Raw genomic sequence first — 18,960 nt, forward strand, 5'->3', positions numbered from 1 at the left:
TGGAAATGTGAGATTGAATCTCTTGTGTGACTCTGAGCTTTATATCTAGAGAACTGGGAGACATCTACTTAGAGGAAATAATTCAATCTTGGGCACAGATGGGTTTGCTATGGATAAGACAGCAGAAGGAAAATAAAAGAGATGCAAAGATGGAAATTCATTTGACTTTCTCACTTAGAGAGAGGGAGGAGGGTGAGGAAGCCGGGAAAGGAGCTATGGACGAGGAAGGAGGATGTCTAAGGGGAAACCAGGACTGCACAGTGTCAGAAGCCAAGGGATGAAAGACAAAAGACTATCAGAGGGGAAGCTGTAGTGAAAAAAAGACATGTGATAGATCAAGGAGGATGAACTCGGTGGAAAAAAAAGGTCATTTGATTTGGCAATGTGACAGCCATTAATGACCTTGGAGAAAACAATTTCAATGCTGTGTTAGAGACAGAAACCAGATTTGGTAGAGAAAGAGAAGATGGGATAGTGGTTGGCAGGATCAAGGTTACTTGCAAGGTCAAAGGAGGAACTTCTGAGATCTGACCAGTTTTACTTTGTTCATTGTATATATGGTATTTTAGCTATCTTAACAGCTAGACTCTTAGCTTACTTATGAAGTTTTACTACTAAATGTATATTATATATATACATACTATATATGAATTGTATAGCTTCTTTCCAAAATAAATAGACCATTATATTTATGAATAATATGAATTGTTTCTAAGGTAGGTTTCAAATAGATTGTACCTTAGAAGTTAAAGTTTGATTTAACTGTCAGTACAGTATATAAATATTGGCAAAAACTGGGGAGTAATGTGCTTCTAAGCTGCTTTAATGAAAGCATTAGCATAGTAATTGCTGGTATTGTGCAAATCTCTTCATATCTGTATTTTCATCATCTTCCAATCAGCACTACTTTTGTGAACTGAATAAGACACTTCTTCATCAAACTTTTTATTTACTCGGCAAAGAGTTTTCCTCCTCCAACCAGTATTAAAAACTTGTTGGAATAGATGATTACAAGGGATATTAGCAAGGAGGTAAACTGATCTCCAGGTCTGTTTTTCACACACACACACACACACACACACACACACCCCTCTAATTTGATTTTAATGTCTTTAAGTAGATTTCTCCCAAGTCTCTAGATCAAGGCTCAGTATCACACAAGAGATTTATTCTCACATTTCCAGTTTCATGATGGATATCTACCTGGACAATTTAGCCAATATTTTAAACTCAATATGTTCAAATCTCTCTGTGCAAAGAGACTCAGGATCACTGGGCAATAGGAGCTGGTGAATCCTATGCATGTTTTGAGGCTCAGTTGCTCACTTTTGAAACTTTATAATGAAATTGTTGACTCACAGATATATATATTGCAAAATAATGATAAATAATAGGAAAAAATATTTGTAGTTGATAATGGGACACCTCATTTCCTTACATGAGTGGTGAATACATATGTATCAGAACAACATGTCTTATTGCATAGTAGTTTTCTCCCATCTGGTGTATATGTATATATATAGAAATATGGTATACATATAAATATATACACATACTCATGGGCATAAACATACTATATATAGAGAGAGAGAGACACACAGGTATGGATAGACATATAAGTACATACATATAAAAATAGGAAACACACATATATACACATGTATATCCACACACACATTTACATCCATGTATGTATGTGTGTGACATATACCTACATTCACACATAAAATATTGATAATATTGATATTTGGAGGAAAATTCACTCAGGACATTTGCCATTGCCTATTGGCATGGTAGGACTAATAAAGGTTAAAATTCATGGACAATAAGGTAACTTGAAAAACCATGTCATAGAGTGAAACAGTTCTAGAGGGAGATTTCAAGAAATCTGAAGAAGTCAAAACTCTTTTCATAATAATGCTGAGGTATTTTAATTTGAATTCAGCAAACACTGATAAGAATCCACATTAGTCTCTTGGTGGAGGGTCTCTAACAACTTTTTTAGAGTGAGGAGGGGTCCTAAGACCACAAAATTGTGGTGTTCTTTGCTGGACATGGCATCAGCGAGATCTTTGCTGAAATCATGTCTCTGTGTGAGCATTGGCTCGTGGCTTAATTTCACTGAGGCTCAGTTTTCTCATATGTAAAATGAGAATATTGGGTCTTTTGATACACTTGGAAAGTGTTGACTTGGACTATTAATTGATATGTAAATGGATAATAGATATATAGATAATAGATTGAAAACCCTGTGCCTACTTTCTAAACGTTCTGCAAATGTTAGTAGAGAAGCAGCCAGGAAGAATGGCTAAGGGGTCAATTTTGACCTCAGGAAGATCAAGTTTAGTTCCTATCACTAACCCTTAGTAGGTGTGTCAGCCTGGGCAAGCCACCGAACCTCCATCCACTTCTGTTTCTTCATCTGTAAAATGGGAATAATAATAGCTCCTACCTTGCTGGATTGTTGTGAGAACTCTATGAGATAATAGGCTAATTGGCACATAGTAAGTCTTTAAGAATGTTCATTGCCTTCCTTCCTTTTTTCCTATAGAATTGATCATTCTCTTTCTGATTTTGGCCGAGATGCTTACATTCCCTGGGTCTCAGTTTTCTCATTGTTAGATGAGGGGATTGGATCAGATGATCTATAAGAACCTGTACAGCTTGGAATCTTGGATCCTATAACCTTGGTCCTTATCCTAAATCAGACTGCTAATCTTTTAACAGTCAAAAGGCAGCTAGGTGGCACAGTGGATAGAGCACCAGCCCTGGAGTCAGGAGGACCTGAGTTCAAATCTGGCCTCAGACACTTAATAATTACCTAGCTGTGTGGCCTTGGGCAAGCCACTTAACCCCATTTGCCTTGAAAAATCCTATAAAAAAAACCAGCTCGATGTTGAAGAAGAATGAGATGTGAGATTTTATGAATTGAATAGAGATAAATTGATCCTAGTGTGCAAGAACAAGTGCTTTTTCTTGGAACCAACTTTGTAAAATACAAGATATGTCTGACTTTCAAGTCTTTCTAGCCAATAATTGACCCATATCCTTAGATTTCTCTTACATCTTGACCACAAATTTGTATATTAGCCACCTATGGAATTTCTCTTTCCTTCTGAATAGTGATATTTCTCACAACATCATCAGAGGTGACTTAGAATGGAAGTTGGATCAGGCTTGGCTTATGCTTATTAGAGCAGGTCTGGAGTCAGGAAAATTCATCTTCCTGGTTTCAAATCTAGCCTCCGACACTTATTAGCTGTTTCATCCTAGGCAAGTAACTTAACCTGTTTGCCTCAGTTTCCTCATCTGTTAAATAATCTGGAGAAGGAAATGGCAAACCATTCCAGGATCTCTACCAAAAAAAAAACCCAAATGAGATTATGAAGGGTCAGTCATGATGGAAAAAAGAGTGAACACACAATTCTTCTAACAAGCCTTGATTGCAATAGTATTTTTGGAAGAATTTCAGAAAAAGCCCTGGCACTTAATAAATAATTGTTGATTGATTTTTTGATTGAAGTATATTAATAAAGCCAACTCTTACTTTTCCCTTTTTGTGTGTAACTGAAAGCTATTAATTATTTAATCCTGCATATGAATCTTCTATAGACAATAATGCAATCATTCTTGGAATCTCCATTGATTATTCATTTAAAATATTTTTTTAGAAACCAGTTACCATTGTTCACTGATGAATAATAAAAATGATAGCTAGTATTCATAGAGCCCCTATTATGTGCCAGCCACTCTGGTAAGTGCCTTACAAATATTTCATTTAACCTTAATAACCTTGAGAAGTAGGAGCTATTATTATGTCCATTTTATAGGGGAAGAAACTGAGGCAAGCAAAGTGACTTGCCTAGCATAACAGAGCTAGTAAGGATTTGGACTCAGTTCTTCCAATTACCACCTAACTCCCCAGCCCCTAAGAAATATCTTGGGGATTTTAGACCTGGAAGGGATCCTGGAGAATACCAATCAATCAGCAAGTATTTATTAAGTTCCTAGTAGAGAACAAATTAGGGTCATAAATACAAAGAATGGCACAACCCCTATTTGTAGAGAGCTTCCATTATAGTGGAAGAATCATGTACCAATCAGAATATATATATATATATATATATATATATATATATATATATATATATATATATATATGTATAGAGAGAGAGAGAGAGAGAGAGAGAGGATGAATATCAAGCAAATACATACAAATATATAGAATTTAAAAATAAACATTTATATAGCTGGCCTAACACTTTCATTTTATGGTTTAGGCTACAAAGATTCCTAAAGGAAAAATAAGTTGACCAAGGTCAAATTGATAGTATTTTCAGCTTTATCTTAATACGCATTGGAATTTAGATAAATACCGCCTCTAGGCTTAAAATGGCCTCACGTGTAAAATGAGGAAGTTGGGCAGCTCTGGGTCCATCCTGTGTCTGGACGATCTCTGTAGTTATCCAATGGAAAAAAATACCCTGGATTATTTGCCTCTGGTGACCCCAGAAGACATTCTTTGACTTTATAAGATCATAGTTTCAGAGCTGGAAGTGACCTTGGAACCACTAAGTCTAAACCTCTCATTTTTTAGATGATGGATATAAGTGACTTATCCAAGGTCACAAAGCTAGTATTTAGTATCTGAGGCAGGAGCAGGTCATTGATTCTGTAGCCCACTGTATTGCCCATGGAAGCTGTTGGTAAACTAATGGATCTTGCCTCAAAACAAACCCTCTTAGGATAGCAACAAGCAAGGGGATCCCCATATTCTTTCTTTCTGCATCCTTTGACTTTGCCCACATGCTCTTAAAGTGAGTTTGCTTTTATTAATAGCTGGAAAAAAAGAACTTAGGAAGAATGACAAAAAATATTATCTTTAAGTGTTTTAAGAATGGAAAGGATTTTGATGATCCATATGTTGTGGCCAAATTAGGTTTTCTTGAAAGAGTTCCAGTTGACCTTATTGAAGCTCTAGAAAATTCTGCATTTAGCTGCTTCCCTATACTTCTGTATTCTAAAAGAGATATGGAAATAACAGGGAATGATCCTCAAGTCTGAGGGAGGACCTGGGTTCAAATTACGCCTCTCATAATTAATACTCATGCAATGCTTAGGCATGTTATATAAACTTTCTGGACTTTAGTTTCATCAACTGTAAAGGGAGAAGACCCCTGAGATCCCTTCCAAATCTAAATATGCTTTCCTTTTAATCTAGACTCTCTGGTTTTCTTAGTGGGGATATCTATCTATCTATCTATCTATCTGTCTGTCTGTCTATATCTATCTATCAATCTATCTATCTATCCATCTGTCTATCTCTGTCTATATATCTATCTATCTATCCATCTGTCTGTCTGTCTATCTCTATCTATCCATCTGTCTATATCTGTCTGTCTATCTATCTATCCATCTGTCTCTCTGTCTATCTATCTATCCATCTATCTCTGTCTATATATCTATCCATCTGTCTGTCTGTCTATCTCTATCCATCTGTCTATCTCTATTATCCATCTGTCTGTCTATCTATCTATCCATCTGTCTATCTCTATCTATATATCCATCTGTCTGTCTATCTATCCATCTGTCTATCTGTCTATCTCTATCTATCCATCTGTCTGTCTGTCTTTCTATCTATCCATCTGTCTATCTGTCTATCTCTATCTATCTGTCTGTCTGTCTGTCTGTCTATCTATCTGTCTGTCTCCTCTTTATCCATCCATATCTATCTTACTGTTGCTAATAGCATAGCATGATCATGACTTAGTAGATCACCATCATGACTTTCTGAGGTTGAAAAAAAAAACCATCCCCAGGGACCAATCTTCTAATGATGAACCTTTCTGAACTGAATGATAATCCCTTGCCAGCCTAAAATTTAAAAGACTTTCAAGTATGACTTCATATCACTACAGGCAATTGTAAGCATTTATGAACTTAAGATGATTTATTTTTTCTAGAATGAATGAATCCCATATTATCACAAAAATATTAACTTGGGGAAAAATGTGAACTCCCTTTAAAATAAGTAAAAAAGGAATCCACATTAAGTTTCATTGGCATAGAGTCATCCCTATTCTATGGCTAGGTATCAAAAGATCCCTTAAAGGACAAGTCTTTAGACACATCTCACATTAATAGCATTTGCTTTATACAGAGCAAGACTCGGGGAACTAAATACCTAAGTGTTTTGCCTTGAGAATAGTTGGAAGATACCACCCAACCACTCTTCCAAGTTTCTACCAATTTTTTCTCCCTAGGCTTGCCTGGAAATCTGAACACTTCAATTAATTTGATCAATTCATATTGTCCCAGTAAAGCAGAGACATAAGCTTTAACTTAATGTGACACAGGACCAGTGAGTTTTGATCAGCAAGGAATGGAAAAAGTCTCTGAGCAGAAACGAGAATATTAGGTGCCCGGGACTGAAAGTGACCACTTTGTAATGGTGTCTGGGGCAGGGAAGAAAAGTCATTAGACTGTAGTTACAGGAGAGAAGATTCCTCAAGGATATCTGACAATATGGTGGAGTGGAAACAGGGGAACAGCCAGAGACTTAATTAGCAATTTTGCCCAGAGTTAACACTGATAATAGCATAATACATAATCCTCAGATATACTGGTTTGGAGGGCTTTGTCATCTATCAGACTCTGAAGTCACTCAATGATTTGGTGACAAAGTCAGCCAAATGAATATTTCCAAATTTCTACTTACAAATGTTGACCAAATTTTTAGCATTTTTGTGTTTCTAAAGGTACTAAATCAACATAGACAGCTTTCTTTCAGAGAAAATCGCGATGAGGCCATTATCATAATATATATCTCTATTTTCTATATATTTATTCTATATTATATAAAATAATAGTTTTATATTAACACATTAATATAATTATTATCATTACTCTGTATTGTCTTTTTTCCCCTAAAAAAAAAGACCAACATATAGCTTAATAAAGTATCTATGGGATTAGCCTCATTATATTTTGAGAATGTAGAAATAGAATGTTTTCTTGTCTTCTCTTTCAACAATTAATGAATGTAATTCCAAGTCAAGGCTGTGGTGCCAAAGCAGGGAATGTTTGAATATATGAAATTATTGCAAAAAAAAAAAAAAAACACTGACAAGAATAAAGGCCCACAATGCCCCGATAAGACTTAGACGTGCTATGAATCATCAAGCTTAATGGAGATTCTGTTTTTATCACTTATTTTACCTTGAGCTAGTATTTTCCCCCTTAAGTTAACATTTTCTTCTTTCAATAGATAATACAGGATATAATTACACAAAGAAAAATAAATCACTTCAGATTTACAAGTGCTTTCAAGTCCCTTGAGTTGTATGAAGTCACTAGTCGGCTTTTAAAAAAATAACCTCAGTATTGACTAATGGAAGCAGTGAGAGAGTTTTCTGATTTAAATTAAAACCCCCAAGTCATAGGCTTATATGGAATGTCATGCATTTAAATGGGTTTTTTTTCTCCTCCAACCAATCATTTATTCCCTTTCTATGCAAAGGCAAAGAGAAATGACTTCAAAAGATAAAAGTCATAATTAAATATGGGTAGTTGCTTAAATTTTAGTTTTTGCCTAAATGGCATTTATATTGCTCCTTGCTGGTCCAAAGTTCAGAAAAGCTTTTATTTGACTTCTTTAGTTCTTAGTGAATTTCTTTGCAGTCAGAGAGAAATGATTAACAAAATAATTTGAATAAAAATTTGTTACATAATTTTCCTTCTTAATATGTGTTCAAATATAGTCACGCATATGCATATTCACATGCATGTATGTGCATATATATAAATATGGATATACACATATTCATATTTTATATGTATCTTTTTATATATTAGTATACATTAATAGCTATCTGTAACTAAAAAACCACTAACTACCTAAGAGATTATAATTGTGAGCCTTTTTCTTTTGCAAGGCAGTGGGGTTAAGTGACTTAACCCAAGGTCACATAGCTATAAATATGTATTAAGTGCCTCAGGTCACATTTGAACTCAGGTCCTTCCTGACTCCAGGGCTAGTGCTTTATCCACTGTACTAACTAGCTGCTCTAATGTTAAGCTTTAGACTTTATTTTCTTTAGGAAGTGAAAATTTGGGGCGGCCAGGTGGCACAATGGATAATGAACCAGCCCTGGAGTCAGGAGTACCTGGGTTCAAATCTGGTCTCAGACAATAATTACCTAGCTGTGAGGCCTTGGGCAAGCCACTTAACCCCATTGACCTTGCAAAAAAAAAAAAAACCTAAAAGACAAAAAAGGAAGAGAAAATTTACTAAACTAAGTGATTTCCTCTTCATTGACGGCAGGAATTGTGTGAAGACCATGATATTAGGAAAGTGATGTCATATCCCAATGAGTAGCACATAACAGACATTTAGTGAATCTGACATAGTCTATGAAGTGAAGGCTCAGATGTTGTTAGCTAAAAGAGAAAGAATTACAAAGTCCACGGTCTAATGAAATTGAATTAACTAACTGAAAAAACTTTTTAAAAAAGGATTTTTTAGGGGCAGCTAGGTGGCTCAATGGATAGAGCACCGGCTCTGGAGTCAGGAGTACCTGGGTTCAAATCTGGTCTCAGACACTTAATAATTACCTAGCTGTTTGGCCTTGGGCAAGCTGCTGAACCCCATTTGCCTTGCAAAAAAAACCCTAAAAAAAAAGAATTCTTCAAGCTCTCACTCCTAAACTAGTCAAATTAAAGTTAGTTTTTCAGAGAGAAATTTCCTGAGTCAAAGTCAAGTTTTGAAGCAACCTGGTTGACAGTATGATAGATATTATAATAGACTTGAAGACTTTTAAATATAGGTATGCATAAATTTAAATATTATATATAAATAGATATTTATGTAAAATACATGTAAATGGATAACATTCATAACGTATACTTTATAACAAATTCACTCTTTGCACTACCAGAATAGAAAAATTTGACTTGGAAATTTCATTTTAAATAACCTCAAAAACAAGATATGATACTTCACTTTCCAGATGTTAATGGAAGATGATACTTGCATTTACATAATTTTAGAAATGGAAGACACCCTAAGAATTTATTTAATGTAGCCCATACTACAAGCAGTTCCCCTTACCCAATAAGTTCTCTGCTGAGGGGTCCTTCAGCCTTTGCTTGAAGGTCTCCATTGTGAGAGAACCTTCTGGAGGTAGCTGAATTTCACTGTCAGGCAATTCTAATCAATAAGAAGTGTTTCCTTAAATACAACAGCATCTGTCTCCTTGCAACTTCTACCCATCACTCCCCATTCTGTCACTTGAAGCCAAACAGACTGATCCCAATCTCTTTTCCATGACAGTTTTTCACATAACTAGAGGTCTCTAATTATCCTCCTGTTACTGTCATAGATCAACTCATCAAAAATGTTATTTTCTCAAGAAAGTTAAGTATCCATTATACTGTGTACTAGATTGGGTGAATCCCCATGTTTCCTGTAACATTTTATGGAAGGTATTACTTATTCACTGGTAGGATGCATTTTATTTCTAAGAAATTTACTGGGATTTCTTTTTCAAATAACAATTTTTTTTAAAGATGATAATTTTTTGCATGTTTATAACTTTAATAATATTGGAAACTGCATAGGAAATTTGGCCACCCAATTTGTTTTCATTTTTTCCTCTATCAAGACTAGAGCAAGAGAGAGCTCAGTTTAATGTAGTGATTTTTAAACTGAATGTTGATGCTCCTCATTTTAGTCTGTAAAAAGAAGTGAATCCTTCATGCATCTTTATATTATGTTTAAAGTTTCTGTTGAATACTTCTTTGAATGCAAAGAAGTATGATTGTACTTTGCTTTCTTACAATGGATCAGGCTCCTAATCTGCAGGTGTGAATGGGGAGGAAAATATTTACTCTGATACTGTGAACTTATGAGAACATAATCTCAGTGACAAGTCCTTTGACCACCCTAGATCTCAGTTTTCCTTATTTGTAAAAAGAAGGGTTTAGATTTAGTGATTTTTTTATGTCCCTTTTGAGCTTCAAGTCTATGATCCTATAATACCAGAAGGAGGAAATAGTTAAGTGTATTTTGAAAGACATCTGGTAATTAATTTGTGGTATACATTTTAAATAGCAGTTCTACAAATAATTTCAGGTTGATTTAGACTTAATGGAATGTTGTAGCCTCGTCTTCCATGTAAAGATTAGAGCAAAAATTAGAATGATCACATAAATATTTTCAATCAGGATGGTATACACTCGATTAGAAAAGGACACCTGGGTATCAAGATTTATTAAAATTTCCAAATAAATGACTGTGGTTTCTCATTACTCCATTCCTGTAACATCATATCTCTTAGGCATAGAATGGAATGAATAATGTCTGAAAATGTCTTTTATGTACTTAAAGTGAAATATAGTGTAAATAATATCAAATGCTAATGAAATTCAGTTCTCAGGGATTAAGACATAATGACATACATAGCTGAGAGTAAACTTAAAGTTGAAACTAAATATTTATATTGATTTGTTGACATACTAGAGCAGAAAGGGGAAAAATGCAAAACCAATTCATTGTAATGTTAGATAACAAGATAAGTCTGTTGTTATTTTTAAGGAAAAAATATGCTTGGCCTCAGACATTAATAATTATCTAGCTGTATGAACTTGGGTAAGTCAGTTTAACCCCATTGCCTTGCGAAAGCAAAAAACAAAAAAGGAAAGAATATGTTGTCAGAAAGTATTCTCCTAGTATTCCTATAAATAGATAAATAATAATCTATTAAATGGTTTTGAAAAATTTAGAATTTCAGATTGATGATATTTTAAATACAAAGCAAAAAAGAGAAAAGAGAAAATCTGGTATTGCTCATTTCATATGCCTTGGATATGTTTGGTGTTATTGCCTTGAAGCATTGGTATCAAACTCAAATCCAAATAAGAGCAATTAAACAATACATAAGTATCCCCACTGGCTACATGGTGACTTAGAAAACCACATTTTAACATTATCTGTGTTTTATTGTATATTTATTTTGTTAAATATTTCCCACTTACATTAAAACAATTCCAAGTACACCTTTGGGATTCTATGATAGCTTTGATTGATATAACTCTTCAAGATGATAAATTTCAGAGTTGGTGTTAATGTTTATTGACAGGAGATTTTTCATAAAATAGTTCCCTCTCTCATTGGAAATATATGTCCAATCCCACTTCTATGCCTATTCACTCTAAATCTAACCATGAAAATGTTTTGAAAAGTTAAATCAAATAAGACATCTTTTCTTTCTTCTTTTTTTTCTCTTTGTTTTTGTTTTTTTATAAACTGATGAAGCATAAATTACAAAGAAAGGAAGGGTCATTTTGACCTATTAAAGATGCTAGTTTTTGCCTTCTGATATCCAATACTCCTAGTCCATTGTAAAAACAACCTGGATAAATTATTCAGTAAATGTATACTGAATTTCAGGAACCAATAGCTGTTGGGAAATAAAGAAAAAGGAATATGCAATTTAAGAAGCATTTGGACTTTTTTTTTTAAATTCATAGTCACTTTTCTCTTGTTAAGGGTGTCTTTCAAAAGTCCATCATGATTACCTCATCAGTGATGGGGTTCAGCACATATTAGGTCCTAACACAGAACTTTCTTTAAAGTTATGTAAGAAATAAAGCAAATTATGAATGATTAGTTTTAGAACTTTGCTTGTTTTGATGAAAATGAGGATAATCTCGACCTGTGCTTTCACTTGTGTAGGGAATCCCTTGATCTGAAAACTTTTTTTTCCTTCTGATTAATGCAGCTATAGAATTTATATTCTTACATAGGAGGTTGACCTAGAGGCTTAGTGACTTATCTCACATAGCATTTAGAAGAGATGGTATTTGAACCTCCATCTTCCTGTCCTTATCCAGGTCCTCTACCTACTACAGCAAAATAGGTTTTAATATTCACCTTTGTTTTGAAAACTATGTTAAAAAATTCAACGACCATACTGACTCCCTTTCAGTACAATGAGCAGTTCTTTGGTGGGAGAAAATTGTAGGAATCAGAAAACACTAACTGAAGTCTCTCTCATGACCTTTTCTCTTCTTTTCTTATGGTATAATGACAATTGACAAGTGGATGAGAAAATCATTATTGTGGTTTTGAGTACCTCGGAAAGTATATCTTCTAGCTTTTTAGGTCTTTGCACTCTATCTTCATTCAGAGAGAAATTCTAGGACACGAGGCAGCTCCAAATATCTGTTATAAATCCATTTTCATTCTTGCAACAGAATATGGCTTATTCATCTATTCTTTCATTTTTGAGTTATTTTAAATTTTGCTTAAATAAATTTAATTCTAAAATAAAACAAAAATAAGTATTCTATATATTTGTGTATGATGTACAATCCAAGTGTGAAATAGAAGAATCCTTCCATTTTGTGGAAGGAAGAAAAAAAAATCAGGTGGAATATTTTGTTGAGATCAATTCTAACTTTTCAGGAAAACTAGTAGTTCTATCTCAATATCTGTCTGTCTGTCCATCCGTCTGTCCATCTGTCTGTCTGTCTATCTATCTATCTATCTATCTGAAAGGGCATTAACAGCACAGTTGAAACAAACTTTAAGCCTTTGTGTAAGAAAACAAAGAAAATTATAATTCTGTTATTTAACAAGGGGCTGAAGAAGCAGTATTAGATTGTTGTACACAAGATTTTCTTTGAGTCATCATAGTTTTTGTTTATCCTTTATGACATACCAGGTGATGTAGTGAAGACTAATCTTCCTGACTGCAGACTTAGTACTCTATCTACTCTGCCATGGAGTTGCCTAAAGACCTGGGTTCAAATTCGCCCTTCTTACAGTTTAGACCTAAATGACCATGACTAAAATAACTGAGGAAATTAGACCAAAATGGTAGAACCTAAAAGAGATGTTCATGCCATTTATAGAGAAACTCTCTTTCATCAAGATGTATTATCCATAGATGTGCTGAGTATCTAAACCTGTTTCCTGTTCTGTAAAATGATGTGGGTAGTCCAAATGACCTTAGAGAGATTTTCCAACACAAAATCTATGACTCAATACTCTTACAGATTTCCTTATTAAAAATAATTTTAGTTTGCTTCCAAAATTAAGCATAATTGCAGAACTTCTAGGTTGGCTGGTTTAGAAATATCTTTCCCAAATGCAGAATCATCTTTTCATTAACTCTTCTAACACAGATGAAAATGACCATAAAATACCATAAAAAAGGTATCTACATTATTGATATGACTAGTCACTCACGATCGCCCAAATGTAACTCCCATCAATCAAGGGGGCTTATTATAATTTAAAGTAACAAGAAGAGACACTCTGAGGTACAATGGAAAAAATCATTAGATTTAGAGAAGTTGGAATCTTAAATATCATCTAATGCATTATTTAGATAAGAAAACGGAACTTTAAATTTGGAACATGTTTTTGGATAGCATGATACTTTGCTCCAGAAGGATTCTATTTAAATAGTGCAAAATTTGACAAGCCATCTCAATTTATACTCCTTTGTTACTACCCAGAAGTGAAGTATTACAAAATGAAAAATTTCTGTGGTCTTATGAATCTTTGAGTATATATTTTGACAGCTAGATTTGAATATAATTGGTTTCCTTCTGAATTCTATGTAATTTTTAATGCATTTAAACACATTATGATGAGTCCATAGACTTAACTGACAAATTGGCCTATGACACTAAAAAGGTTAAGAGTCCTTGCTTTGGAAGTGATACTTTCTTTTAAAAACAAAACCAAAAAAAATTAATAGGGTAAACTCAGTCTTGGAATAGTTTTGTTAATTTATGTTTCAAAAAACTTATATCGTCTCTCCATTCCTTTCTTCTGATTTTGGTGTAAAGAAAGAACTCTAAGGAGATGAGCTTCCAAATAGTCATCATTTGGAAGTTTAGAGTTAATTTTAAAAGTTTCACCAACCACCATATTATTATTACCCTAACATTTAATTTCTTCCTAATGGATTTTGGACAGATAAAATGACACAGTATCTTTGCCAAGAAAAACACTAAATAAGGACAAAAAGAGTCAATGACTGAACAATTACAAAATTGGATTTGAAGTTTAGACATCAACAGTTCAATATTTTCAGAATTGTTCCTATCAAGTGGAATTGATAACCCATACAATATGCCATCAATCTATATTTTTGACAGGTTCCATGATTTCAGTGCTAGAGGCAACTTTTCTTGAGAGAGGTTCCTTTTACTAATGTATCTTTGAACTTGAGTCACAGTCTAGGACCCTGGAAGGACAGGAAACGGGTATTTAGGACCACACATCCAACATATGTTAGAATATGCATTCAGATCTCCCTGACCCCTAGACTGGCTGCCTATTTACTATACAATACTCCGTCTCTCACACTTTAAATAATATTTCCAAGTAAGCATTTCTATGCATTTTTTCATAAAGTAAACAATGTATTTAATCACCATGTTAAATGTATTTTCTTTAGAGTCAGGGATTGTTACTTCTGATTGCAGGGATTGCAACTTCTGAGGAGTTGTAAATTATTATTTAAAATATCTTGATGTCTTCATGAATTTGTAGCAACCAGTCAACTTTGTTCTTTCAAAGAATTAGTCATAGGATTACAGATCCAGAGCTTTAAAAATCCTCTGAGGACCTGCTAATCCATCTCTTTCCTTTTATAATTGAAGGATCTGAATGTTAAATAAGTCAAGATACTTGTCAACAGAATGCTAATGGCTATCATTTTTACATAGCATTTTAAGATACTATATAAACATTTTCTCATTTAATTCTCAAACAATCCTTTGAAGTAGATGTTATCATTATTTCCATTTTATAGATGAGGAAATTGAGGCAGACTGAGGTTAATCGATTTATAGTTACCGAGCTATCAAGTGTCTGATGTTGAATTTGATGGGGATTGGTCCTGGAGTCAGGAAAACTCCTTTATCAGGATTCAAATCTAACCTCACACATTAATTAGTTATGTGACCCTGTCTACTTCTGACTCTGTGGCACTTAACTCTGCCTCAAGTTTCCTTATGTATTAAATGATCCGGAAAAGAAAATGTCAAACTCATGTAGTATATTTGCCAAGAAAACCTCAGCAAATGGTGTCAGTAGGAGATGGACTTCGCTGAACAATAACTCACTTTCTGACTAGTTTCAATCCACTATGTCAACTGGATGCCTTAGATTAAAAAATAAAAATAAATAAATAAAGCAACTAAGCAAAAACCAAATCAAACAAAAACACAAACACCTGTCTGAGTTTGAAGCTAGGTCTCCTGATTTCAAATTTAACCCTTTTTCTACTCTATCATGTTATTTACCTTGATTGGGAGGGTCACCATCATTGCTTGACCAGTTGTTTCAATCTAAATTGTCTGTCTTTTAACTTAGAACCCCCTCTCCCAACACTCACATTACTTTGAATCATTTTATTCCTCTCCTTTTCTCTTATAAGTATATTGTATATTCAGTTCTTATAAAAAATTTTTTCTTCTCAGCTCAACCATAAAATTGCTCACTCATCATATTTTCAATTGGATGGACTCGATAAACACCTTCTGTCTCAAGAGTTAATTTCTAGTCACTTGGAGGAAAATGAGGATTTTTTCATTTGCTGGATCTTATTTCACAGTAGCTTAATATTTACATCTCTGATCTTTTCATTATGATATCTTTGCAAGTGTGATTCTGCATCTAATATATAATAAATCATACAACTAGTTGAAAGTGTGGAAACACTGACAGCATCTATTTGTCATATAAACAAAAGTGAGTGATAGTTTTACTTTTAGGTTTGGCAGCTCCCGAGAAAGCTAAACTCTGTTCGACTAAATGCTGTATTAAGAAGCAATTATCTATGAAAGAAGGCATGTTGACGAGAGAGAATTTTTCATTTTTGCCTTCAATAAATTCCTATGTGAACCATAAAGAATGCACTTCAGATCTAATGTTTTTAATGGTTACTTGACAAGTCTATTTTTGATCTTCCATGAGAAGATACAAGCTACAACTTTAAACACACAAATAAATCAGAGCACCTAGAATTGTGCTGGATAGTAATAATAATAATAATAATAATAATAAGTAGTAGTAGTAGTAGTAGTAGTAGTAGTAGTAGTAGTATAGAAGACATTTATATGATACCTACATTGTGTAAATTACAAATAACTAATATTTACAAACATTTGATTCTTACAACAACTTTGGGAAGTATATTCTCTTATTATTGTCCTTTTACATTTGAGAAAACCGAGGCAAACAGAGGTTAAGCGACTTGCTCAGGGTCACACAACTAGTTTGAAACTGGATCTGAACTTAGATTTCCAGTTTAGATCTTCCTAATTTCAGGTCCAATTGTCTACCCTCTATGCCACTAGCTGCCTTAGGTATATTTACTGGAGTGGGGAGTGGGAGAAATGATTGATTTCACAGGCAAAGGAGAGCAAAACAAGTGGATTGCATATGAAATTGTGAGTTTCTAATACATACATACTTATATATATAGCTTGCTTTTTGTTTTTAAAATATAATTATTAAAAATTAATTAATTATTAAAATATAATTATTAATATTATTATTAATTCATTTTTGTTCCATTGCATTCAACTCTTCATGACGCTATTGACCATACTGTTCATATAATTGTCCTGGCAAAGATACTGGAATGATTTGCCATTTTTCTTCTCCAGTGGATTAAGGACAAATAGAGCTTAAATTACATGCCCCGGGAAACACAGCTAGTATATGTCTGAGACAGGATTTGAACTCAGGTGTATTATGTCTTCAGACTCCACTGAGCCATCTAGCTGCTTCTATTAAATTAATTCAATTTATAACTTTAAAAAAGGGAGATCATTGATAACTGTGGAAAGAACAAATTCAATTGAGTAAGGAGGGCAAAAGTCAGATCAGAAACAGCTGAGTGAGAAGATGAATAAAGAGTGCTTGGCAAACCTCATTAAAATGTTTTGCAAAAATTAGTGATCAATATTTTTAGCTAATCAACAATACATTTTTTTTTTATTTCTAAGGGTCTCATTTTTACCATTTCCATTGTCTGAGTTTCTGTGACTTTATCTGGCTTTGGGTTTCCTTCTAGTGCCTGACTCTGATCCTTGGTCTTGCTTGGGAAACTTAAAATGACACTATTCTTGACCCTATAATGAACTTGAACCCTAATGATTCAAAATATTTTTGGTATCTTAATTTTTTTCATATCTTGGTTTGATGAACAGATAGCATACCTGGAAGATAAATGCACCTCTACAAATGTTGTAGAGAAGTGTTATCCCCCCACCTCTTATATAACCTGCCAATTTTTCTGACACTTTATACTATGTCAGTGGGTCCCAGCTCTGTCTTATTATTATTTTTTTCTTCTTGACAGCATGGGGTAACCTTGGAAATGTCCTCAAGAGCCAGAGCAAGATTTCTGAAGCCGAGAACGCCTATAGAAATGCTTTGTACTACCGCAGCAATATGGCAGATATGCTCTACAATCTGTGAGTATGCATGTTTACTGCCCCATTTGGTTTGTGTAGAAAAACCCATTATCCATGGGAAGATTGATATAAGTTCTGGAATTGGAAAGGATGCTAGATACTACATCTGAATAGTCATGCTTCTCATAGGGGTCATTGACCCCTCACTGCTCTGGCAATGAAGGAGCCGACTTGCCTTTGGAGCCAGATCATCTGTATCTAGGTTTTGTTTTTATTTTTGAAGGGAGATATATATATGCATATGATCTGGATTTACACCACTTTCAAATGATTTCAGTTTAAAGTGATAATACCTGCCCCTTTTCTCATCCCCAGCCTTGGGTCTTTATTAAGCACCTTTAATGCTTTATATAGATATATTGAGAAGTCTATTCATGCTATTCTTTATAAAACTGATACTAAAAACATTGTTAAAATAGTAAATTTAAGTTCCAAGTTACTTTGCGTTTACTTTCATGGGACATTTGCTCAGTTTTTTATTCATTCATTCATATACACATATATAGTATGAGTTTTTAAAAATTTTAAAAATATTTGAGTAGCTTAGAGATTATATGAGAATAAATTAAAATATTAATTGTGTAAATATATATGCATATGTGTGTTTGTATATGTTTTGGTATTGCATTTAGTTGTGTAAACATATTCATGTATGTGTGTGTCCCAAACTGATGTGTCTGTGTATATATGTACATACTTCAGTTTGTTGTTGTACCCCCATACTAACCCTCGTTTCAAAGCCAAATTGAAAAGGCCATAAATAACAGAGACTGTTTTACTTCCCATTTTACTTATGAAGGAACTGAGTTCCAGGGAAGTAAAATGACCCACCCAGCATCAATTAGGTCATTATTATCAGAGGTGGAATTTAAACTCAGATCCTCTTACCCCAAAGTCAATGTCCTATTCCACAGAATTTACTAGGATCAATTTTTTTTATATTTTCTTGGGAGAACAGTATTCAAAAGGGCAAACCCATAGAGAAAGTTCCCCGCCTTGAATCACTAAAGGTCAAAATTGAAAGCATCTGGCTTCCCTCAATGATTTTTAAGTCACTATGTTCAATTGAAGTGTTCCTTAACAGTCTCTTTTCCCCCAGCTGTTAGTGTTAGAGGTGAATGCTGGAATTTTCTTCTTTCAAAAATGGCCAGCTTCCAATATAAAGCTTTCAAATTGAAGGTTAAAAATTTTTTTTAAAAAAGTTATTCAAAAAAATGTGTACAAAGAAAGGGGATAATTAGGGATTTAATCAGAATAATGAGGGAAGGATGTGGGTTAAGTATCTCATGTACATTGTTGACCTTTTTTGTATGGGCTCATGCTGTAGAAGTATGTTAAAAAGATAATCAGTAGGATTATTAGGCTGAGCTGACAGTCTCTTGAAAGAAAACATTACTTAGAGAAGTGCTAATAAATCTTTCTATGAAACATCATATTATCTTGGCATTAGTGAAA

At 33.8% G+C, this 18,960-nt stretch overlaps 1 protein-coding gene across 3 annotated transcripts in view; it reads left to right on the plus strand.

Annotated features, from left to right (window-relative positions):
• The window catches only part of TMTC2 (transmembrane O-mannosyltransferase targeting cadherins 2), a 525,981-nt gene that overhangs the window by 273,570 nt on the left and 233,451 nt on the right, over positions 1–18,960 (plus strand). For all 3 annotated transcript variants that reach the window (XM_074226527.1, XM_074226526.1, XM_074226528.1), the window contains one exon: positions 17,391–17,505. In XM_074226527.1, coding sequence (XP_074082628.1) covers positions 17,391–17,505 — 115 coding nt within the window. The remainder of the gene's footprint in view (positions 1–17,390; positions 17,506–18,960) is intronic.

Source organism: Macrotis lagotis, chromosome 2, assembly GCF_037893015.1.
Source record: "Macrotis lagotis isolate mMagLag1 chromosome 2, bilby.v1.9.chrom.fasta, whole genome shotgun sequence".
In the NCBI taxonomy this organism is placed as follows: Eukaryota; Metazoa; Chordata; class Mammalia; order Peramelemorphia; family Peramelidae; genus Macrotis; species Macrotis lagotis.